Source organism: Thermobia domestica, chromosome 1, assembly GCF_964235325.1.
Source record: "Thermobia domestica chromosome 1, izTheDome1.hap1.1, whole genome shotgun sequence".
Classification (NCBI taxonomy): domain Eukaryota; kingdom Metazoa; phylum Arthropoda; class Insecta; order Zygentoma; family Lepismatidae; genus Thermobia; species Thermobia domestica.
This window is the reverse complement of record NC_137454.1, coordinates 147,094,470-147,121,519: the sequence shown is the minus strand read 5'-3', so window position 1 is coordinate 147,121,519 and position 27,050 is coordinate 147,094,470. Positions and strand designations below refer to the sequence as shown.

The window sequence follows — 27,050 nt, the reverse complement described above, 5'->3', positions numbered from 1 at the left end:
TTGGGAATAGATAATAATTGTTTCTTTTCAAGGGCTTTCACGCCGACACTCCCTCTTAAGAAAAACAGGAGATTAGGTTGTCTTCTACTTAGCGGTTCTCAGTAATTTACTTCTTTATTTGATCTTTTCACCGTATCCCATGTAATGTGGTGGCTACCAAGGCTCTAAGTATTCATGCTCCTAGATTATTAATCTCATATGTTTAAAATTTACCCGCAGGAAAAGAAACTTGTTTATTCTGGGGCAAATCACCCTGAGTTCTCTCCTAAATAAATTCCTACTAACCTACGGTAGCCAATTACAAACAATAAAATCAACAGTCCATGAAATATCACTGGTCACAGTTTCTCTGGTTCTACTAATTGGCCCGGAACAGAAATCTTGACTGGAACAGATTCAGTGACAATTTAATTAATATTACAAGTGACAGAAATAATGTAGATTTATACTCAGCTCTTTGATAATTATGTTGTTGTGATGCAGTCAAAAATAACAATTAATACTGAAAGATTCTCTTTCTTTATCACTTCGTTAAAGGTACTGTTGATCACACTTTCTTGACTGAAATCATAAAACCTTAATAATACTTATCGTCTACTATTTAAGAATACGTGATACTGTTTGTAAAATACATTTAATCATAATATTTAAAATCTTTCATTCAATTACACATGTTTACAATTTGAAACAAAAAGAGCAAAAAGAAAACATTTGAAAATGCCGCTCACGCCCTTTATATTTCTTCCCACTCCAAGATCCACAAGACGAGTAGTTCAATATTTTCAGCCACCAATCGCTACACTTCACTGTGCGTTAAATGCCAGTGTCTGCAAAATCATATACCTATCGATCTATGGTATCTCATGTGTGGATACATGATTTGTTATGGAATTTTTCTTTTTAGCAAATTACAATTTAATCAAAATATTAAAAATATTTAACTATTCTGTTGGAAAGAGCTTGTCATGGGGTATTTCTGTGTCTCACTCAAGAATATTTAGAACGGTAAACATTGCGATACTAGCGACATCTGAATTAAGTGAATTTATGTTACTGCTGTAGGTATTTTATCCACGAGACACTGAACAAACAAATGAGAAACGGCTTCTTGTAGTTGGTGTTGCTTCCATGTAGCAGTCAGTGATTTCGTCACATAAACTTTTTAGAGTGAATCACTGGGTGTGACGGAGCAATAGTTATCTGTGACAAATAATTCACGAAAGTAAGTGTGTCTGCTACCTGTTTACATTAAGTGTAAACGTAAATTATTGGGTCAAGATTGAAATGGAGGAAATTGTTGAGACTCGTGAACCTCCTCAACGGAAGAAAACTAGCTCAGTGTGGAGCCATTTTACAGTGTTAGACAAAGAACATGCAATATGCGATCTCTGTCGGAACACTTTTTCATATAAAACTACTACTTCAAATTTGAGACGACACATTCAAAGAAAGCATCCTAATTTAATGGTGGGCGGTAGCTTGGAAGGAGATATTTCTTACGTTGCAGGTGATGAGGTTAGTTCTTTTTTTCTCCGTATTTTTCCAACAGTTAGTATGTCACTTCCAAGGAAGGTAAAATATATTGTGGAATGAGCAAGCGTCTAACAGCCAGTCGCGATAGCGTCCTGAAAATTTTAATGTTCGCGGTAGCAGTGTTGCCATACATTAGATTTAATTGTATTTATTTTAATGATTTCAGCATAGTTTTCCTTTCTGTTTATTTATCAAGTCATCCGGGAAATTATGTTCAGTGAATGCTTTTTTGTCAAAAGGATGGGGAAAATTAAAGTTGCGTGCGTGATAACAAAATGAATTGATTGGTGTGCAGTGTTTTATATCCAGTGGCGTCAATGATATTTAACAATAAAATGTTAGATATGATTCATTGTTCAATTGCTATGTATATTATGTCCCACAAATTAATTCATTCTAGTGTTATTATTTTGTTGTTGTTGTTGTTGGTAATTTGTTCCATTGCTTCATCCTGAAAATCACTATTTCTTCTAGTAAATATTGTCCCGAGGGGCAAAAACAAATGTGAGGGGGTAGCACTGACACTATTTACTAAACGACAAGAGTGACATGTAATCACAAGTTAATTTAGGGTTAATTGACGATAAGCCCCGCTGCACTAAACTATATGCTAAGTAAGCGAATGAAACCAAACTAAACCTATTCATAAGAAATTATTCGGGTTGAGTGCTTTATTACCAGACCAACTTTAGGAATTTAGTTTGGTTTATGAGGAAGAGTGTGAAAGTCAGCTGAGAGGAAAAGTTGAAGTTAATAAGGTGGTTGTGGTTGTTTTTGATGTTGATGTTAGAGGCGAAAGAGACTATTTCCCTTAGAGGTACACTTGTTATAATTTAGTGGCGGAAATTGCACGTATACAGAGCTATCAAGGTTGTGACCTATCGTGTTTTAGTTTTATAGAATTATACAATAACTAACGTGTAGCTTAACCAACCTAACCTGTCGGGTCGCAGCTATGGCAGTATATTTCTGCACATTTAGATTAGCAAAAAAATTGGAACTAATTTTTATGCCATACATCCAGACGGCGTATTAGTAATTTTCAGTTCCAAATTGTAAAAGTTAATACGCCTCAGTTTTGAAGGTAACTGACTTTCTAACTCAACCTAACCTAAAGGGGCCGCGGTGGCTCAGTGGTAGAGCGTTCACCTCTGGTGCTTGGGGTCCCGGGTTCGATCCCAGCCCCCGCCAAGTGAACTTTGTGGCGAACAAACACAGTGTGCGTGGGTTTTCTCGGGGTTCTCCCGTTTCCTCCCACTCTTCATTCCACCATTTCATTCATTACTCATCATCACCGTCTCCTTTAGCCTAACCGGCATAACCGTGGGACGTAAAACTCAAAGATTTCATTTCATTTTTTCAACCTAACCTAATGTAACGTAATGTAATCTAACCAAATGTAGTACTCTTTAGTACTTTTTTCGCTTTTCGTGTAGTCCGGTGATACAGCACAAATGCCTGTTGTTGTAATGTTGAAAAACTGGCGGGGCTTAATTGAATAATTGCTCTAATTTATGTCGTATAGGTTAAGTTTTGGCACACCACTCGAAATAATTGTTGAAAGAAACATAATTCTTTCACTAATTTTCTTCTTATTTTTCTCCAAAAGATTTGGTCTGGGCGATGTAGCATTGCCCCATTTAACATAGATAAAATTCGAGGGGCTCAGTGTTAAAGCGCTTATCTCTAGTGCGTGGGGTTCGTGGTGCAATCCCCGGCCAAGTAAGTTTATGATTGACAGCATTATGTCTGTGGATTTTTTTCGAGGTACTCCCGTTTCCTCCTACATTCGTATTCCATTAATTCTTTCATCATTCACTTGCCTTAATCATTAGTCTCCCATAAACTTAAGGACATAATCGTGGAACATTGAACTGAAAGATTTCATTTTTATTTACAAGTGGGTTTTGGCAATGATAGGAGTTTCAATAGCACTTGTCATGGATTCACATTAGTAATGCTCCAACATAAAATACAGCTTCATTACACCATCGGTGGAAACTAATAACTAATACAGTCATCTTTCACATGCATTCATTTATTTTATCTGTCGTAAAGCACTTGTAATGATTGTATGCTAGTCATCCTACACTTGTAAACCTAAGATATAGAAGTCTTATTTTGTATTTAATTTTGTCGTCTGCAGAAATTTGTTCGTTATAAATATGTCTTTTCATGCAGAGTAGTGAATTTTACCTGTAAATTTTCCAAAATGTGGTTTGTCAAATCTTGATCAGCACCATAAATTTTAGGGGTGCGGTAGCTCATGATGGTATGCTCACCTCTGGCTATAGGATTCCAGTTCCGATCCCAGGGATGAACTTTACAATGTCCACTCCGGTTTGTATCCTTACACAGACACAAGAATGTGCACTTTAATAGTGTTAACAAAACCGAGTTAAAATTCCCTAATCTTAGGCTAACCCAGCCTTACAGTAGTGTAGTTATCCCTACTCTACTGTACTATACTCTTTTAAAGCGGTCCTGCTTATCGATACGCAGTTGAAGCGTTTATTGTAAAGTTTACCCGATTTTAGCTACGTTAAGCCGTCTTTGTGGCGTCTCAGCATAGTGGGAGGACGTTGATTAAAAAAAAAAAAAAGAATTTCGAATTGGAAAAATTCCTCCGAACATACACCTAGAAGAAACACGGCTGAAAATTGTTCCTCTCTCAGGTCTGCAGATAGGGAAGTATGACGAGCCATGTATTCCTAAACTTTATATATGGGCTATAGTAGCTCAGTGGTACAGAGTTTACCTTTGCTGCGAGAGAGCCCTGGCTCGATCACAGCTCGGACCAAAGAGAATTTGTGCTGGACAAACACGGTTCTATTGTTTCCTTCCACTTTCTTCATTACATTATTTCGTTTATTATCATCATCTCCCGTAGCCTCGGAGCATAATTTTGGAACATTTAAAAAATACTATGCCTTTATACCATTTGCTGTGTTCACCTGTTTTTGTGAAGAAAGTGAAATTTAATATTTATTGAAGGCGTTACACTATCCTCGTCACTAGCAGAGCCGAGAATTCAGTCACCGCGGCAAGATGTCTCTTTTGAGTTTCTTGGTAGCTAAATGGTTCGCATTTTCTCTTTAGTGCGAGACACCCGACTTCTATTCTCACTGGGTAGTGTTGCCGATTTAGCCATTTTCATGTTCTAATTTAGCTGGTATTACTGTTGATTACCAAATTGACTTTTGGTCAATTCTGTATTCAAAGTAGCCAGTTTCTAACCATCTTTTCGTATGGTATAGTTGAATATGTTTTCTAATCACTTATTTTAAGTGAAATATATAGATTGAATTAATGCGTAGCTTGCTGTCTTTTAGTCGTTCTTGCAGTAGCACTTATATTTCCACACCACAATGGGAAGTGATAATTTCAAAGGGTAGTGGGATGAAATCGGCTCCCGCACAGTGCGTCGAAGAAGGCGGATGTGGGACAAAATTCAATCCTGTACTCCAGTTTTCCGTGGAAGGTATTTTATAAATTTAAATAGAAAGAAATGACCCTCACTGTCATAACTGAGAGGAAACAACGCAGTTGTGGGCATAATACCTCAAGTAGACTATCCACTCAGAAAGAAAACTGCCGAATCTAGAAAAGGCAATCTGAAAAAAGAGAAATTCTCCCGTTGATAGTGCCCTTTATCGAGAGGGCTGTGTGGTGTTCCTAAGAAAAGACATAAAAAAATACGAAAAGAAAGAAATACTGTATTGTGGTGTTTGTGTTAGACAACTATACATATAAGCTATAAAAAAAATAAAGCATGACTTCCACTCAATATGTCCCTGTTAGACAGCTATACCAAAACAAAGTAATAAAGAACTATCTCTGCTAAATGAAACCTACAGAAATTACGTATTCATTTCCTTAGCATGACAAATAAGTATGAACAAACTTAATGACAATGACTATCTGTTGCTGCAACAGAAGTTTCAAAGCTTGAACACAAACTTTGTATATCTAGGAGATATTCTTTGATATCAACATCACATTTTTTTTTTTAAAAGCTATCCTTCTTTTGAAAGATATAACAGGATTAGACATCAGTAATAAATGTTTCACTAAGTCATGACAAATATTGGATCTAGATAACTTTTCCGTATATGCAACCTGCTATAGAAGAATAGTCTATGCATTGCTTCTAAAGCTTCTTCAGAAAATTGACCGATCGGTATTTTAAAAGACATAATGATATCAATACCGTGAATGAGTAATTCACATACACTGCTTGGCATATAATACTAGCCATAAAGCTCCAAATACAAATCCTTTGTTTCAACAAGGAAGGTATTAAACGTTTCTACTTCACTTTCTTTGCCACTTGCAACCAGTCTCAAAATTGGCGAAAACTTTTCATCAGTCTCTCATGGATGTCACATATTTCGGAACTCAGTTTTTAATTGGCAAAAAAGCGTCGAACTGTGTTGCCATCGTTAGATGACCCGAAGTCTTGCTTTACTGCATCTTCCAATAAACCCACTTTACATTCGAATTGAATACGCTCTTGTTCTGTTTTCAGAAGTTCCTGCTTTTCTTTTCCTCGCACTTGCAATCTTTTAAAAGGTAGTCTATAAATAATGTGTACTAAACATTACAACGTTCTTATCTAACTATGTAATGAAGATAGACCGAAGGTAAAGCGACTTTCATTTGGGGGCTTCTCATACACTTCGGAGTGTTCATTTCTTTAGGGGTCGCACCACAAAGCATTTCGGAGATGTATTTGTTTTCGTTAAAATATCGCACAGAGCACGGAGAGCAAACATGGTTAAGTGTAAGTCAAAAATGACTTTAAGATTGTAGCTGTTCACAGGAAATGTGGCACAAGATCTCTAATTTGAGACTTCACTGCCGATTCTTCACGTAAGACGAGTTCTGGAGTTTCCTCTTCAAAAATAAATTTAATGGTCTGAGGTAGTGTGTTCATGAGGTACGATTTTTTCAAAGTGTTTCATTTGAATCTAAATCAGTTAATTTCAAAGGAGCAAAAGCAACCAAAAACATGTATTGGTCACTGCTTACATTATCGGCAAATATTTGTTTGTACGCGCTGTGGCTCGCACTCCCGTCCAGTTTCCACTTACAAACCAATTTGGCCTGCGTGTGTTTTTGTAGCGTGAGAGATTGACAAATAGTGTCCACAGTCTTATTGAGAACGTCTTGAAGACTGACACTAGCTCATACATCAGTTACTGAGATATGATCGGGCAAAAGTTTATTGCTCGTCCTTTTCGTACATACTCGGAAAACAATCTTCGTGTACTGCATTTACGACAGTTCGAAGAACATTGTATTTAACTTCTGACAGGTCAAGGTTATAGTGTAACGCTGGCGCCTGAGTCGATGACAAGCATTTTTGCTGTTGTGATGCATTTGATGTTGACATCTTCCTCTCTGCTTCCGCTGCAGCAAAACGGAGTTCTTCGGGTGATTTGGTTGCGATCCACGCGCGTTTCCTTCGTTTTTACCGAACACTGGTCCAATGGCTTTTGTGGTCTTCCACGAACACTAGTAGCACTAGCAGTTGTCGTCGGGAGATTAATTAAATTACTTATAGTCCGGCAACGAGCACAGCGAATTAAGCCACTTTTCATATTCCTTTTGAATTTGACTCTACGTTCTGTTGCATCTTCGCTACTTTTTGTTTATGTCCACGCATAATAGCTAACTGTATTTCTTTAGTGCGCGACCAGCATCTTCTAAGCAATTGTTCAACCCAGATTCCGACCATAGTAATCAACATACTTCCGCAGATCGATTTCTTGGGTCACTTGAAGCCGACCTTTCAAATACTATTCTGTTTGTTAGTGACATGCTCTGGCAAAAATATGATATAGCGATCAAACGGGCATGTTGGGGCACGAAATACTTATGCATTATTGTGGAGAATGGTACAACGAACTATTCCCTCCACACACCTCATAACATGTTTCACCTTTTTTGAGAAATGTTTACTTCAAAACACGTATAAAAATATACTGTGAGCGTTACAAGAAGGTATACAACACTCGCAAAACTCAGAGTCGGTAATGAAAATAAAGCACTTGCAGCACAGACACATACACTACATGCCTTCACGAACATAGTGTTGTGCAAACATTGAACAGTTTGTAGACTGAAGCTGCACAAATCTCATCAAGTTCAGAGCCTTCTCACGATAAGTAACCGTACCTCTCACAGATCGTAATGCCACTATCGACACCCTACACCACACTGCTAAGGGGTATTTGCCACGATGTCTGATCGGTAACGTTCATCCCAACTCTCGTGCTTAGTATCATGTCATTTTGCTTTCATAAATACATACTTGTTTTTCTTATTTTTGACCACAGCATAACGCACTGTGCCCCGGGCCAAGTATCTGAGTTGGTTTCCTGTGTTACCAGTATTTTCAGCAGTACTGCTTTTCACTCCGTGTGTATCGAAAATCCCCACAAAAAAAAAAAAAAAAAAAAAAAAAAAAAAAGAAATCTGAAATCATCATTAACAACAGGTAACCTTCTTATACTCCGTTACGTATCTCACAGAAATAGGAGCTTCGAAACGCCTAGTTAGTTTGTTTGTGATTTTGTTTCGAGTGTTTTTTTGGGTTGGACTATAAACTTTTAATATTCTGATGAGTCAATGGTACTACCAAGAAATATATGGAAACGAAGAAAGTAATTCAAGGGTTTGTCACTACTTTTTTAGTGTTCCTCGATTATGTACCAAGGCTAAGGGAGATGGTGATGATGAGATAGATGATAATGGTGAAATGACAGAAGCGAAAGAACTCCGAGAAAACTCACTTACAGGATGTTTGTTCAAGATTGATACCTGTAGTACGAGTCGCCAGTGGAGAAGCAAAATGTATTATTAAGGATGAAAGAAAGTGCGTTTTATTTGAAAGTATTTTAGGAAGAATATTGCAGTGCTGTATGTTAAGTGAGTATATTAAAGTTAGGAAACGTTCCACCTATTTTTTAATTTGGTTATATATTAATTTAGCTATATTTGTACATAAATATAGATATTATTAGCCAGGTTCTGTGGTGCGTCATGTATCTTCTTTCTGATAGCGACACTATCGCTAGCAGTTCGTGTGGATCGGATTAGTGCTGTTAAAATCCGAATAATTCGTTATTCGAACATTGAAAACTGATACTCGGATATTTGAATGCCAGCAGGAAAAAAATATATATATTTGTACAATTTTAGACAGCATTAACTTGGATTCCACGTTCAGCTGAAGGTTTTATGATAATGTAGTCCCGATGCTGAAACGGGACACCAAACTTTAAAACCTAACTGAGGCTGGGCACATGTTGACCAGAATGAAGGTCAGCCAAGCTGAGATAAAGGGAAACAGGAGAGAATGCGGAGGGGAAGACCCGAGTGCGTTGACAGTATGTCTTATTCTCAACGTTGGAGATGCCTTTGTGTAGCACGTCCTGGAATGAATATGTAATGCCAGGCTTTCTTGTATTGCTCACATTACTGAACCTCTGCTCGGGTGTCCTTGTCCTCTGCTCAGTATACGAGTGGCCTTAGTGTGGATAGTCAGTTTCTTAGATATGGTAGACCTACCTACATTCCCCGTGAACCAGTGATTTTTAAACGGTGTGCTGCAACGTCACTATCAATATGCCGGGAAAAAGTTACGACATTGAAACTAATTACAGGCAAGTTTTATTATTTATAACTTCCAAAATTATAACAATATATATATTTGATGATTTCATAGGCAGTTGCAGTTCCATGGGTATTGTTTCTTTATGGTCAAAAATACGAAGTAATTTGACATTTACTAGGCATATCTTTAAAAGAAAAAAAAAAAGTGAAAATGAATTTACATATTTGTGTCGTAGGATTTTAAATTACATAGCTTTGAATACGCAGGATTTTTCGCGTGAGAGAACCAAGTTTGTATTTCTTAGGTTTTTAATGAGAAACGAATAAAAAGGACCTTTGCCATATAAGTTTCAGCTCAGGATAAGGGAAGAATGAGGATATAGAGAGGAATCACCAAAGGACTTGTGGTATCATCCGAACATTTACGGCTTAGTTTTCAGCGAAAAGACAAAGGCTTTTGTATTTTGCTGACCATTTATAGTATCATATACTGTTATTTTTACATCAGAAGTTGTAATTAGAAAGTATTGCTTTGACCTGCAACAACACAATGATTCATTTGGGTTCCAGTTATTCCCCAGAGGCACTGTCTCTGATGAAGCCAAAGTTGATAGTTGGTGAAACTGTTACAAGTTAATAATTTTTATAATAAACGTATTGTTTTGCTCAGCGAGTAGGTTAAATCAAATTTAAGTTCATAAAAAGCAAAGCTTTTTATAATAGAAAACATTGCAATTGAATTCCAGAGAAAAAACATTCTTCTCTTTTCTGCTTCCATTGCAGAGTGTGTGTCTGTGACAATGTGCCAGATACTGATAAATGTTGAAAACGCTTGACCATTATTTAGATTTTTTTAAATTTATTATTAGACTTAGCCTTGAAGGAAATCTTAGGAGTACGAAAGTTATTTCTATACAAAGTATGGTAATAGTATGTTTACAATGATATAGTGTACCTTGGACCTCCCTTGACTATTCTTTCCTAAAGATTTAGAGATTAGTTGAATGTAACTGCATCATAATTCGTTTCGTTGAATAGCAGTTAGAATCAGTAACCCAACTGACGCGCACTAAAACTGAATTGTGTAGTATATGTAAAAACTGTTGATGTGGGTCATTTTAATATGGATAATGTTGATGTGGATAATTTTAATATATTGAAATATTGGGAATTTCCGTTAACATGGTGTCTGAAATTTAGAAGGAAATCCATTAAATGACTTGACACTTGCAAGTTTCAGTTAAATACAAAATCATTACTTAGGTTCACGGAGGCTGTTTTTCGTCTAATTCACCCATTAGTTCCAACTTTGTGTATTAGAATGCTATAAAAATCACAAAATTAGCCTTGGGTATCCGTAAGAAAGTTGCAGCATGGTCCCAATAATACCTCTGTAAAACAATTAAGGCTGTTGAATATTTTCAGTGAAGAGAAGTTTTCTGATCCATGTTCAGGTAGATTTGTTTCTTGTGTTTGATGGAGAACGAAGACCATATAATATTTCATCCTTTGTTTTAAGTTTTCAAATTCAAACTAACAATTACATTTTTCACCTAACTTAAAAAAAAAAAAAAAAAAAAAGTACTTGCTTAGCTGGTTGATGGATTTCCAGTGACAAGAAGTTCACTGGAATCACAACTTTCCAGTGTAACGTAGTTTGGATAAGAGGTAGTCGAGATAGTGATTTTTGAGATAGTGCGTGCTCGGTTGTTTAGCACTTCATGTTAAAAAGTTTTGGTCAACAGACTCAGTTTCGGAAATCTTCAGCTTAATCTTGTAGGACAGATGAAGTATTACTGTCGTGTATTCGTAAACATGGAAAGTTACCTCTGTGTATGTTTGATTTTGAAATCCTCGTTGTCCGCAGAAAATTGTCAGGTTTAAAGAGAAATACAGTGTCTTTCAAAACAACACCGACAACGTTTAGGAGGTGATTCCTGACAGCAAGATAAGAGAAAAAGTATAGACATACTGAGTGCACAAATACTTCCTTTCGGAGTTGTAGGCTGCCGAAAACATGAAAAGATGAACTTTAAAGCTCCATATCTCTAAAACTATCGGACTTACCATAGTCGGGTCAAGACTTCACTTAGGAACTAGTATGTGCCCTACCCAAATATCCATGTTTCAGAATCCTGCAGTACTCCCGCAACAATTTTTATGGAGGTAGTTGGAGAGTAGTTCAAATTATATGCCCGTACCCAAACTCCCTCTATAAAAATTGTTGTGGAAGCACCTCAGGATTCTGAAACACACATTTTTGGATAGGGCACATAATAGTTCCTGAGTGAAGTCTTGACCCGACTACGGTGAGTCCCATAGTTTTGGAGCTACAAATCTTTAAAATTCATTTTTTCATGTTTTCAGCAGCCTATATCTCTGAAAGGAAGTGTTTGTGCACCCAGGATGGTCTATACTTTTTGTCTTACGTTGGTGTCAGGAATCACCTCCCAAACTTTGTCGGTGTTGTTTCGAAACACCCTGTATAATCGTAAGTGTTATGTAACGTATGATATTTCTTACGAATTGATACCTACACAGTTATATTCGTGTGATTTGACATAAATAACATAATTCACATTTGTAAACAATATCGTATGCTTGTCTGCTTCAGCCTGGCTCCAGATGGAAAAGCAAAACAACATGACGTAAAATAACCAAAGTGAATAAACATATACATATACATATACATATGTTTCTGTTTATGATTTTAAACATTGTATCACTACAATGGTACATGGGCACCAGAAATTAGTGGTATATTTTCTCAAAATGAGATAAATAATATTTTCTCGTTGTAAACTTTCATGACGAATGCTTTAAATTCGAAGCTCAAGTGGTAGAGCGTTGGCTTCGCATTCGGGAGGTTGTGGGTTCGATACCCGCTGCCAACCATCCTGACGGGTTTTCCAGGGTTTTCCTCAGTCCTACGTGGCAAATGCTGGGATGGTACCAATTAAACAGGCCCTGGCCGATACCTTCCCAAATCCTTTCCATTGTTGTTGTTGTTAGATATCCAGTATAAAATGGTCATTGAGCTGTATCTGGTGATTGTTAAATAAATAAAAAAATACCATTCCATATTCTTCGAAACTTTATTTTTAAAAAAATATTCTGTTAATTTTCATTTTAGATTTCGCTGCATAGGACACACCATCTACAAAACAAATATATATTTAATCCTTCTACCGAAACACTTCACTAATCATAGATGGTGAGTAATGGTGAAGAACAACACACTTGTTGCTTTATTATAGAATATTTCGTGGAACCTGCTTTCAACCTACCTTAAGCGCTTAAAATACCCGGATATAACATATACATATTAAGTTCATTAAAACTTCGAAAAGAGAATTGTTTTGTCCATGTTACGGAATAAAATATATATAAAATAGTTCTCATTTATTAAAGATTGTGATGATTCTGTTGGATAAGAAAATAAGTAAATAATAAAAAGCAGCATAAAACCATTAGTTCAATATCATGTGGGGGAAACTGTACTTTTAATACCGAATATATCTTATTTAAGCCGAAACAAATAAAGAAACTGAGACGAATCAGTTTGAGTTTGAGAACAGAAGGACCATAAATGTTACTAGATTATTTGGTGTGATGGATGAAAGGTTTACAGAAAAGGAAATGGAAATTAATTTTAGAGATAGCTTTTGAAAGAGTGAAACGAGATATTTTACTGCGAATACCAAAACAAGATTACAAAGGCTAGAGTAGAACAAATGACAAAATAAAGTGTAATTGGAAACTAATTTCTTTACCATTGCTCAATATCTATGATTAGTGAAGAGTTTAAATAGAAAGATTATATTCGCTTTGTAGATAGTATGACTTCTTTGCAGCGAAATCTAAAGTGAATATTAAGTACAACCGGTAGTTAGTATAAACTTGCTAATATCCCTAAGTGTTATTGCGACAGGTTATATTTTGCACTGCCTCTGAAATTGTCATCCTTTTGTGCAACAATGAAGAGAGATGTAAGCCTTCTGTGGCCTGTGGCAGATGTAGAAGGACACGTGTCCTCTCAAGAAAAATTATGTCTCTTCCAGCGAGACGAGATAACGAAGGTATTTTTATATGAATATATTGGACCAATAATTTGCTCTCAGCCTATTGAGAATACAAACTAGCTAATATTCCCAAATGTTACAACTAGTAATATTTTGCACCTCCTCCGAATGTACTATCTTTTCGTGTAAGAATGTAAAGGCAAAATATACGAATATGGAATAATTCTTCGAGAAGGTTTTTTTTTTTTTGGGGGGGGGGGGTGATACGCGCTATCATTCTCCGCACCAAAATGAACATGAATTTTTCCCAAGAGATTAGAGATACATGTTTTTAAAAATAATAGCCAACAACTTCAAATTGAACAATAGAGAGATTTTTAAAAAGAAGTAGAACGAAAGTTATAATACAGTAAGTTGTGAAAATAATGTTATTTAGTGCAGTTACCTTCTTTCAAAATTTCTTGCGCTACTACTGTTTGAGCAGAAACATGTAGCTAAGAACAGTTTCTCCATACAGCTGAAAGGATTTCTTTCTGAATTTTTCTGGGGAGGGGAAATGAGAGTATGAGGGTAATGTGCTGAGATACTATTTGTTAAAAGACATATCCTGACAAATGTGACATGTAATCGGAGTTAGATTTATCTTAGTTCCGAAAGGGAGGGGGGTCAACTCCAGAGCATCTGATATATCTTCCAGATATACCTGGAAGAAACACTGCAGCTGAATTATTATGATGATCTTTTTTTTTTATAGAGCAGGAACATATCATTCATTCATTCATTTATAGAGCAGGAACAAAAATCATGTGAAATGCGCGTACTTCCTTTTATATTCTTGATATATGTAAGTACTACTTATTTTCACTCCATTGCTTCTTTTCACTTTTGGAACGTTAAAAAACGGTTCTATATGTGTACTCTCCCTTCCCCTCCCCGTTCCAGTGTATAGCAAAACTAAGCAAGTTTTTAAATAAAGGGTAAATTAAAAGAAGACCAAACAAATGGATTTATTATTATTATTATTATTATTATTATTATTATTATTATTATTATTATTATTATGTAGAAATATCAAATATGGAGGATACCGGAACTTCAAAGTTGATATTTCAAGTTGGACTTATCAGTACACACATGAACAGTATATATTACATAAAAATGAAAAGGATCTCGAATTTTGTTTTTATCGTATTTGATTAAAATCCGTATCAGAATGGGAGGAGAAGGGGGCCAAAATTTATGGGTAAAACTGAGTTTCTCACGATGCTTTCAAGTTACGAAGATGATACTTGGTATATAAACTCATTAAAAATAAGCGGACACGCGTCCCAGCGTTTCTGAAAATTTCCGCTTTAGTGGGAGGGGGAGCACATTTTCTTTCTTCACATTGAAAGCGATGTTGCCTGTTGTTCGTGATCGCATCACGGGGAAATTATTGAACAGTTTGGAATGAATTTCGGAACATACTACCTAGCTTGAACTGGATTTTTATCATGTTTGATTGAAGCGCGCATACTAAGGAGGTAGAGGAGGTTGAAATTTATTTAAAAAAAAAAAAAAAAATTGCAGTATCTCACGAACCCATCAAAGAGAAGATGAAAGTCAGTGTATAAATTCCTCATAACTAACTTCCGGTTCTCACTGACTCACAGAATGGTAAAGATTGCTTAACGCAGCGTTTCCCAACCTTTTTCAACTTGCGGCACACTACGACTGTAACTTGAATGCTCGCGGCACACTCATATATATTATTATTTGTAAATTGGAAATACCGTGGTATTTTTTTCTGTGATTACTGATCTTCTCACAGAGGAGAAAGCTCGATCACTGGTTTTCCTCCGTGGTAAATCAGTATGCTTATTTTACATTCTAATTTAAAAATAGAAAACAATTGCAATGAAATATTGGACTCAGGTTCTTAAAACTATGCTTTCTTTTTCGAAAACTGTATCCAACCTTCACTAACAAGAAAGATCACTAAATAACGAACGAACAAACAAATCTCTTTCAGTTTTAAAACACAAATGTAGATAATTTGTATGCATGTTTGCTTTGTCGAAATAATTGAATGATATTTTAAAATTTCAAGTTACGAAATAGTCTGCAACAATGAAGAAGCAATAATAGTCATAACAATGATAAATACTTTTTTTCAACATTAAAAATATACAGAAAAGTAATATGGTACGAAACTTACAGTTGTAGATTCATAGTAGAGATTCATAGTAAATGTGAAATACAAATATACATTTTTCTTATGTCTTGCAATTTGATTCCTATAGAATTAATAATTTGTTTTGATTTCCTCGCGGCACACCAGCGGCCCATTCACGGCACACCAGTGTGCCGCGGCACACCGGTTGGGAAACGCTGGCTTAACGATTCAGCACACCTTAACCATTATTTGGTATGGTTAAAGGAGGTCATGGAATCTGCTAAACGGACTGACTAGTCTGGTGATGCTAACGTCTTAAGCGCTCCATAAGCACTGCTAATAGCAGAGTGCGTAAGTATTGCCCATAGGAGACAAGAGTTTTTAACAACGATGGAGCTAACTGTTATTTCTATTGCATCAGTTGGTATCATTCACACGAGCGACTTGTCTGCTGAGTTGAATAAACATGTGACGAGTTTTGTTCTTTGTTTCAGTCCCGAGTTCTAGTGTTTTGTTTATCGTTAAAGTTATTTCCGTAAGTAAAGATGGGTAAGCTAGATGTGGATAGAATAGATATAGAAACAGTGGTGTACGCAAAAGTTCGTCAAGGGAGGGCTTAATGTCTTAAATTCGTATAATTTCAAATATTTGAATATCTGTCTTAATACGAGGGTTGGGGCAAAAGTCATGGCAACTATTTTTTTTCTTGAAGATACTAGTCCGGTTGGAAAATCTGACATATACATACGAAAGGACAAGGTGTTACCTACATGTGTGGACAATGAATACTATTGAAATATCGTAACATACTAATTTATTACGGTAGTATACAGGGCTATATGGCCTTCACGGTGCAAAAGAATGACAACACAGTACGCATACAGTTGACATGACAAACCTGAGCATAGAGACCCTCAAAGTAGTTCCTTGCTACTTGCACCATGCGCTGCCAACGATGTGGGAGGCGTTGAATACCACCCGCCTCAGCATTTGCCACACCATGTGTGAATCGGGTCACCTGTTCGCGCACAGCATTAGCAGTGTTCTCGCGTGTTGTAAACCGCCTACCACATAGTGGTTCCTTAATCTTTCGAATGAAATCAAAGTCACGGGACGATATGTCAGGAGAGTACGGTGGGTAGATGACACGTGCCATGTCGGTCCGCACACTGGCAGGTCGTCCCGAACGTTGCTCATCACTGATTGACACACGTCCTTGCTGAAACTTTCCTACCCACTGTGCTACTGTCCGGTATGGTAGGGCATTATTACCAAGCGCTTCCACTAATTCACTGTGACATTCCATCGCATTTCACCCTCGGAGAATGGCTATTTTGATGTAAGCGCGATGCTCAACACGGGTTACTTCCATCTCGCACGACACTCACCAACTGACTGATTTCACAGGCCTCGCTGTGCTACTACCAGCTATCACAGAGCCATCTGTTGTTCTGCATACACACTATGCCTGCAGAACTTCCACACGACACATAGAAGTTTGTGATCCGCTCACATATCTGCAAGAAAAAAAATGGTTGCCATGACTTTTGCCCCAACCCTCGTATGATAAATGCTTATTTTTGCATATCATCTTGTTCAAGGAAAGGGGAATAAAATTCCTAATCCTCCCCTGTGTACGTCATTACAAAGAAGACTACTAGTTTTGGAGGTGGAAAAGAGGCCCTGTGAGATATTCGGTGTGAGGAATATAAAGACAAAAACAGATGAAATGTCACTAAACAGATTCAGCATGGAATGAAATTACTGTACTTTGTTTTCAAACTTTTCAGAGCTTTGTTGCTGAGGGCTACGTATTTGTATTAAATCCTTACTGATGTTTTGTTAAGTGATATCTAACAAACCTAAATCCTCTCGAAAGTTATATGGATATTGTGGGTTTAACTTGCAAAATTTTTTGAAAAGATATATTTTTATAAATGTTAACATTCCACAGCTGAATACAATTCGTTGTCACTGTATTTCAATAATAGTTATTTTGTTTTTGTTGCGGGAAATACGAATTTAGTATATAAAAACAAATTGATCTTGCGTGTGATCGAATCACAAGAAAATGGCTAAACCGTCTAAACTGAACTTTTGAAAGTAGTTGCCACCTACCTCGAACTGGGTTTTTATCATGCTGCTTTGATTAAAATTATGTATCCTGAAGGGATAGCGTGCAGGTTTATGCGAAAAGTGAGTATCTCACAATCTTGTCAAGTTAGGATGATTAAACTTGGTATATAAACTCCTTATTAAAAATTAGTGAACCTTATTCTAGGGCTTTAGAAAATTTTCGGTTTTAAGGAGGAAGAGATGAGGGGCATTTTGTATAATTTCTTTCTCCAAATAATGTTGCCTATTGTTCGTTAGTTGATTGATGTTTAGCGTTTCATTCAGCAGTGAGGCTAATATGAGACGGACCTACAGCTTAACGTGGGATCCGAACCCGAGAATCGAACCCGGATATCGCACAACGAAGGCCTGGATCCTAACCATATAGCTATGAGGGAGCTCGCGTGTTGTTTATGATCATATCACAGGGAAACGGTTGAACAGTTTGAAAGGAATTTCTTTGGTTAAAGGGCATATTCTAAAAAGATAAAAGGGGTTGAAAGTTTATGTCAAAAGTACGAAGATGAAACTTGGTGTATAAACTCGTTAAGAAAGGGGACACGTGTTCCAGTACTTTTCTTTTTTTTGGGGGGGGGGATCAAAAGATGCAATATATTTCAATCAAAAATTTTCTTCTGGAGAACTACATATAGTGTAACCAAACACAAACTATCACTTAACTCAGTATGATGTGCTTATTCCGTAGAAAATACGAAGACTCGATTTAGGGGCCGTTCAATTTTTTTTTTTTTTGGCCCCAAATCCAAAAACTAATTATTGACAAAATCGCAATCTTTTCATCCATTTTTAAAAATCATTCCTAAAATTCTTGTTAAAGATTTCGTTTTAAGATGGAGACGACAAATTTTCTATATATTTATCATCATGCTGATGTTGTCTGTTGTGACCTAATCATCGGCAAATGGCTGAACCGTTCGCACTGAATTTTGGAACGTGGTTAGTATCTGCCCTCCAGGCGAACTTTTATCTTGTCCACTTGATTAAAGAGCTCATCCTAAGGGAATAGAGGGATTCAAAATTTATGTCTAAAATAGAACATTTTATTGGTGTTCATCATTAAACTTTCTATACCCAATACTTTCTACTTTTCCTGCGTTTCTTTAGTACGCTATGGCTGCACGATGACCATCGTCCATGTTTATTTGATTTGATGTGAAGCGTCCTTTCAGCACCGAGGCTAATATGAGACGGGGATCTACAGCTTAACGTGGGATTCGAACCACATGAGCTCCGACTGGAAGTCGATCCCGATCGGGACATTAGACGTACAACTTTTCCACCTGAGTGTCCACAGTTTCTCCGCATTGCATTGCGGACAGAATGCTTAAAGAGTGTTTAAGACGTTAAACACTCTTTGACAGTATGTCAGTCCGTATGAATCAGTGCCGATTTCTCTATGCTGCTGCGTTTACCGCCAGTACGCAAATAGGAAATTCCTCAAAATAAAATTTAAAATATTCCTTTTGCTTGCATCAGCACGGCGTGCATTCATCTTATACTTATCAATGGTACAAATTGTGGAAGAGCGTTCAGGAGATGCAATACGTCCCAAGTAACAGAAAAGATGACCGCCAAGTCATACAAAAGGGGAAACTTCTTTTCCTGCAGAGGGGTAAGCGATTTTGATGGTCGCCTTGAAAACATTTGAAGGAAAACAAGCAGACGACATAAAATGTATTGCTTCGGTCAACAACATTAATTGTATTTAGTATATTTTATCGTATTCAGTAGCGAAATTTCTTCAGTGTCTGTTTTCAAAATGTAAAGGAAAGAATACTATAGTTGCAATATATTCCGTTTTCCGTATGTTTATATATATATATATATATATATATATATATATATATATATATATATATATATATATATATATATAATGTTCCTTTATGGATATTAAGCCTATCCTCCAAAATAGAACAAATGAGATGCAGGAGGCGAAATGAAACATGATTGATTGATTTATCTTACGTCCTGTATCAACAACAAAGCTATATAAGATCAGACTTGCAGTTTAAACTGGATCTGACCAGTGGGGTATTTAGGGGGCTCAATATTTCCTTGAAATAACTTTGTTATATGCAGAACTTGGTTAAAATTTGTCGGCACCAAAAGGAAAAATATGAGTGCTTACTCACGTGTTGTATGTTGTAGAGAGCCTCCGAAACAAAATTCTAAATACGCCACTGAATCTGACCAGTGTAATGCATTGGTTCAGGGATCCGATTAACCTTTTCCGGATCCTGGCTTTTTGGGCTATTTTTTAGACTTTCAGTCAAGCAGCTACTGTATCGTCACTATTTATCCTAGGATCATGGTTCATACCTCGTTCTCTTCAGAATAGAGCTGGCTTTCAAATGATACCACTTGCATGCTCATACCATATACCAGAAGCGGGATAAAAATGTCAAAGTGAAAATTTCGGAGGGAAATTTTTTTCTCGAAATATGGCCCCCCTTGGACCCCCCGTGTGTGATCGTAGCCATCTAAAAAAAATCTGATAAATAGTACTTGGTGTACTGAATGTGTGTGCCAAATTTCAAGTGTCTATCTTGAATAGTAAGGGCGGGAGAATTTTTATCAAAAATTCCCACAATGCCCCAAAGTACCATAAAACACTATGATCTGAGGGAAAAAATTCCTGAGACATCCATAATTACCCTAGGACTATAATGCGCCAATCATTCTCTTCAGAATAGAACTGTCTTTCAGACGGTACCATTCACATGTCTCCATCATGTATCTAAGGTGGGGAATTCCTCAAAAAATGGATTTTTGGGGCAAAATTTCCCGTTTTTCAACTTTTGCCCATCTGGACCCCCCTGTTTTTACGCAGAAATCGGAAAAAAACTTCTGGTAAATACTACTCGGTGGACTGAATGTTTGTGCAAAATTTCCATCTTCTACGTGAAAAAATAGGCCCGCCAGAAAAAATTTCCCTACTTTGCCCCACTTTTACCCTATACAGAAGTATATTTGGATAAAAATTCACTGAGACGGCCCTAATTACCCTAGAATAATAATTCGACCGTCATTCTCTTCAGAATGGAACTGCCTTTCAGACGGTATGACTCACGTGGTCCTATCATGTATGTGAGGCGGGAAAATGACCAAAAACGGGATTTTTTGGGGCAAAATTTCCCTTTTTTAACCTTTTGCCCCTCTGGTTCCCCCCCTGTTTTAACACTGACATCGGAACAAAAAATCTGGTAAATACTACTCGGTGGACTGAATGTTTGTGCAAAATTTCAATCTTCTACGTGAAAAAATAGGCCCGCCAAAAAAATTTCCCTACTTTGCCCCACTTTTACCCTATACAGAAGTATATTTGGATAAAAATTCACTGAGACGGCCCTAATTACCCTAGAATAATAATTCGACCGTCATTCTCTTCAGAATGGAACTGCCTTTCAGACGGTATGACTCACGTGGTCCTATCATGTATGTGAGGCGGGAAAATGACCAAAAACGGGATTTTTTTGGGCAAAATTTCCCTTTTTTAACCTTTTGCCCCTCTGGATCCCACCTGTTTTAGCACTGACATCTGAACAAAAAATCTGGTAAATACTACTCGGTGGACTGAATGTTTGTGCAAAATTTCAGTCTTCTACGTAGAAAAATAAGCCCGCCAAAAAATATTGAACATAGGCTTAGAAAATGAGAAATTTTTGACTTATGACGTCATCACCTCCTATGTCTGGACGCAGGACGGTCTGAAACCATACGTAATGTCTTCTACAAGGCCTCTGGACTTGAAAAAAAAAACGGACGAAAAAGCTCAAATAGAAGAGAAATAACGCAATGTGCCATGAAAAGTGCATATGGTACAAATTGTACCATAGGATCCCCAAAGGGTTAACCAACTGTACACATTCTGGGAATAGTAGAAGAAACGTTAAATTTCTTCTACGTGTAAATTACAACTAAAACTTTTTACTATCCCCATTTCTAACGTTTCCTCTAGCTGCGAATCAATCTAATATGTTAGGATTCAGAGCCACTATTATTACATGATGACTTACGAGGAAGATCCATAGAGTTGAATTTTGATGAAAATTAGTGACAAGATTCAGTTCGAGTTGCTAAGTAACGTAGTAATAGTCACTCGATGCGCAAACGCTTCGTTGAGCTGCTACACCGACGCCATCTTGAAATCCAGTAGGCAATGTCCAAGAATAGACTACCCTTTTGGCACAAAAATGAAAAAGCTATTGATAGATCTGACTTCAGTATTGTAAACGAAGTTAGAGCATCTATATGTTCCAGTGCACGATCGCCGTCTTGAAAGGCGCCATATTGAATCGCAGTCAAATATGATAAATGGCAAGGGGGTTATATGGGGTATGAAATAGCACTGGAATTTACTTCTGAATCCATTTCCGTAACCAAAGTTTACATATCTGTTTTCACTTCAGAGTTAAAAGCTCTCTCGCTCACAGGAAGATATAAAAACTGAGCAAGTAAAATTTGTGTTATGAAATGCGGTCGTGCGAGCATTTGCAGGATTTTAACTAATGCAGTAGTAGTCACTTGATCTACAATAGCCACTATACCAATCAGATCTTGAGACTAGTGAGAGAAATCGTTAATTAAATTGAAATGCCTGTAGTGAAAAATGGAATAGCAGCACTGTAACAAATTATACCTATTTCAAAGTGCGCCATATATATGAGTCTGTGTGTGTTGTGATTATGCATAGCATTTAAATGTTGTAATATAAGTTAGGTGCAACGGCACATATGACTTTACAAGAATATGTCTTGAAGTTATTAGAAAATTGATAGAAAAATAATATAAACTGGTGCACATAAGCAAATATTAATCTACTAACCTTTTGCTCTTAAGTTGTGATGACGTAGATCCAAAACGAAGTGATTAGCACACAGCATCATGGAGCAGTGCAAACACTTAACAAATGCACTTTCGTCACAATCTTCATGACCACAGACACTATTTTCTACTAGTCTCCAGAACATTTGTAAATGAACCAACTATTGCTCCTGTTATGTACCCACATTTCTGCCATGCATATGCAAGCATGTCCTTTAGGACTGGCGCACAAAATTGATGATACACAACAGAATGTATTTTCTTTATGAAAATTATACCATACTAGCAGCGTTCACCCCGCTTCGCTGCGGTCACCCCGGAACGCAATAAACTTTGTTACTTAGATAATTTTTACTTTTTCGCTTTCAAATTGCAGTAAATGTTAACATTATAGCGCCTGTCATTTATGTTAACCCGCCGAGTGACACGGTCATGCGGGTTGCATATAAATACGTTTATTTTTATACCTATGATGAACTAACAAAGGATTTGTACGTTATGGACACTTGAATGGTCAATTATCTCAAGACACTGGTAATTAAAAATTAAAGTGATATGATAAAAACCATCTAGGGTCCAAATCCTAATAACCCCCCAAAAATAAAAGAAATTGGTTCAGCCGTATTAGCGTGATGAGGGAACAAAGGATTTGTACGTTCTCTTTTATAATATAGATAACATGTACACCGAAGAAGTGAACACCTGCTACAATTAGTTATTTATCACAGTTTTGATATTAAAACTAGTCTTGCCTTTATTATAAGCAAGTGTTTTATCGTTAAAAGTGGAAATATGCAGATATTTAATTATTTAATATTGTAAGAAAAAGCAAGAAAGAGGCTTGTTTTATGGATTGCAACTTGGTATTGAATCTTGTAATAATCTTTATTGCCATCTATTCTTAGCAGGTCTGTATGCATTCTCTTATCACGAATAGCAGAGCAGACACAAGAAACGTGAATTCTAAGTTTCTAGGTATATCTTCTCAGAATTGGCTGTGAACTAATAATTTAAATCCCCTTCATTGTTCAATGCGGCAACAATAAATCGATTGTATTTGGACAAACTGGCAATAAATACATTAAAGTATTTTAACTTTGTAATATACACAGTAAATTATAGGTTGTCAAGTATGAGTATTGGGAAAGAATGTAATATTCTGCCATAATGATGGTCTTTGCGTAAGGTTTCAAGATTGCAGAAGAAAACTTAACACAATATAATGGACCACGTAAAATTGCCTAAAATAGATTTTTGGTTTGATACATGCCTGCTACGCCAAAGGAGACGTGGACCTACTGATTATAGTGGAATCCGAACCATTTTGGTCGTTCAACTAATGTACACCAGTTTATATAATTTTTCTAATATATATCCGAACAACCCCTTTGGTATTCTCTGCTCGTCAGTACTATTAGGCATGTGTTTCATCGACCAGCAGTCTATTCCATCACACTTTGAAATAGGTATAACTTATTACAGTCCTGCTATTCCATTTTTCACTACAGGCATTTCAATTTAATTAACGATTTCTCTTACTAGTCTCAAGATCTGATTTGTATAGTGGCTATTGTACTGCATTAACTACTGCATTAGTTAAAATCCTGCAAGTGCTCGCACGACCGTGTTTCATAACAAGTCTAACTCGCACAGTTTTTATATGTTCCTATGGGTAAGCTCTTAACTCTGAAGTGAAAACAGATATGTAAACTTTGGTTACGGAAATGGATTCAGAAGTAAATTCCAGTGCTATTTCATACCCCACATAACCCCCTTGCCATTTATCATATTTGACTGCGATTCAATATGGCGCCTTTCAAGACGGCGATCGTGCACTGGAACATATAGATGCTCTAACTTCGTTTACAATACTGAAGTCAGATCTATCAATAGCTTTTTCATTTTTGTGCCAAAAGGGTAGTCTATTCTTGGACATTGCCTATTGGATTTCAAGATGGCGTCGGTGTAGCAGCTCAACGAAGCGTTTGCGCATCGAGTGACTATTACTACGTTACTTAGCAACTCGAACTGAATCTTGTCACTAATTTTCATCAAAATTCAACTTTCACGGTTTATGGTCCTTCCTCGTTAGTGGCCCTACTAGCAGATCTATGGTTGGATGGATGGATTCAACTTTATTGTCCCTTTCAACAGCAAGGCTCTATGAGATATGGACCTACAGCTTAACGAGCGATCCGAACTATATGAACTCTCTCCGAAAATTAACCGCGGGTCTCCCGCCCGATGACGCATACGCGAATCACATGGCCACAAAGGAGTTAATTATAAGATCTAGAAACATGTACAGTTGTACCCACCACTTCCATTCAAAATTGAGTTTTTGAGGGGCCGCGGTGGCTCAATGGTAGAGCGTTCACCTCTGGTATATGGGTCCCTGGTTTGATTCCACCTCGCACCAAATGAACTTACCGTGTGCGTAGGTTTCTCGGGGTTCTTCCGTTTCCTTTAGCCTAGCCGACATAAGAGTGGGACGTAAAACTCAAAATTTCATTTCAAAATTGATCGTCTTGTACGTTTCCAGTACAGACGAGCAAGTGTTTGGAACAAGCAATTATTCATTTTTCAAGAACTCGAAAACTACTGAGTTATTTATTGAATAGAAAATTTATTTTATTTCCTTTGTTATACGTAATGAAATACCTATAAAATATATATTTTGAATTTTTGTGACTTATTTTTTCATTTGATATCTAACAGAAAAGTTACACCAAAAACAAATATCAGTCATGAGAGTATGAAGATTCTATCGACATCTTATTCGACAAATTCCAAGAAACTTTTTAGATTCTACATAGGAATAAAGACACATTATTTAACATGCATAGAGTGCCTCCTCTTAATTTCGCTGCAGTCAGAAAAAAAAAAATAAGACTCAAAAGTTATGAACATCCCTATCCAATATTATAAAGTTCTTAAATGTTGAAGATTCCTTTGTACAGTTTGTTACTCGTGGCACCCAATATTCAGTTTTTGCATCTTTTAAATGGTCATTTAATCTGATCGCATTTTAAAAAGGTGTTATACGAATTATAACTAAAAAAAACAAAAAAAAAACCTTGAATCAGTAAAACAGTTTTTATCCTCTTTGACCTCTCTATTCCCCGTCCTCACTCTTTCCTTTTTCTTTTTTTTTTTTTAATTTGACTATTTCCTCATCCCTAATGAAAGGTCAAACAATGATCTGAAATATATAAGGAACTTAATATCTTCAGTAAGAACAGCGAGTGCACCTAATTTCTCTCCTTTTTTTTCTTAGCCCATTTTCATGAACTGATAACTGTTTGACAACGATTCCTTGTGAAAAACTGAAAAATAACTGTAATAAGTTAGCAACACTGAAAATGAGACTAATGACAGTTAATTCTTCCATAAGCAAATAGTACACAACAAATGCAATACAAATAGTACAAATAGTACACCACTGTTTGCCTAACAAAAGTGTTTCAGAAGCTACGGGAACGGCGTCCAAGAACTGGATTGCGTGGGATCCTGCTTCATCATGACAACGCGTCCGCACACACGGCCATCACAATTCAGTTTTGGAAAGCCAAACCACTTATGGAAGCAGTGTTCCCTGTCTTTTTCTTCAAGTGTTGAAAGTTCATTCTCGTAAGCCACTACAGCTTCTTCAGGGCTGCAAAATCTCTTCCCACGCATGCGATCTTTAATCCTGGGGAACATAATAAAATCATACGGGGCCAGGTTAGGGCTATACGGCGGATGAGTCATAAGTTTGACCTCCGTAGATTCTAAAAACTGACTTAAGATGTTGGCCGTGTGTGTAGACGCGTTGTCATGATGAAGCAGGATCCCACGCAATCCAGTTCTTGGTCGCCGTTCCCGAAGTTTCTGGAACACTTTTGTTAGGCAAACAGTGGTGTACCACTGAGCAGTAACAGTCCTTTGTTCTTCAAGTGGAAAAGTTGCAACATGGCCAGATTTGGAGAAGAAGGTTGCGACCATCTTCTTCCCCACACTTCGCGGTCGCTTCACTGTCGTGGGTTAATTTTCGTCTGGAAAGATCCAAACTGTAGACTGGTGTTTATTTTCAGGGTCAAATTGATGGATCCAAGTCTCATAACCAGTGACGCGTCGAAAATTGCCTCCATCAAATCTTGCAAGCATTTCTACAAATCATTCCACACGCATGCGCTTCTGCTGTTCAGTCCAATTGTGAGACACCCAACGAGATGAAACCTTCCTGAGCCGAAGATGATCATGAAGAATTTTTGTTACTGCTGGCGATCCAGTATTCACTGTAGATTCAATGTCCTTGAAAGATGTTCGAGGATTTTCTCGAATCATTTGTTCCACAGCGGCAATGTTTTCATCTGACACAGCTGTTGCCGGAGGTCCAGATCTCTCTTCATTTTTAAGCGATGTCCGTCCTCTTCTGAATTCACCAAACCACCGAAAAATTGTAGCACGGGAAGGAGCAAGGTCCCCAAATGCCCTCTGCAAACGGTCAAGTCTTTGTGTCTCGTACAAATCACTTTTGAAATCGTAAAGGATCATTGCCCGAAAATGTTCCCTTTCGAGCTCCATTCTCGTACTGGTTCTTCTCTAAGAGTTCCAATATAGAGTCGGCAATAACCTTGCCAGTGCCTGACTTAGGTTTGGCATGACCCAAGTATTCTGAAACAGGCTCCGATAGAACTGATATGCTTTTCTGTAACCTCTCGTCTTCATAGTTTGCCGTTAATTTTTTCTTGCACAAGAGTTGCATCATTTTTTCC

At 37.0% G+C, this 27,050-nt stretch overlaps 1 protein-coding gene across 1 annotated transcript in view; it reads left to right on the top strand.

The window, feature by feature from the left end:
* Positions 1–1,079: 1,079 nt before the first annotated feature.
* LOC145689854 (uncharacterized) overlaps positions 1,080–27,050 on the top strand; it is a 49,868-nt gene continuing 23,897 nt past the window's right edge. The window contains exon 1 of the mRNA XM_081764167.1: positions 1,080–1,515. Coding sequence (XP_081620293.1) covers positions 1,285–1,515 — 231 coding nt within the window. The 5' untranslated portion in view covers positions 1,080–1,284. The remainder of the gene's footprint in view (positions 1,516–27,050) is intronic.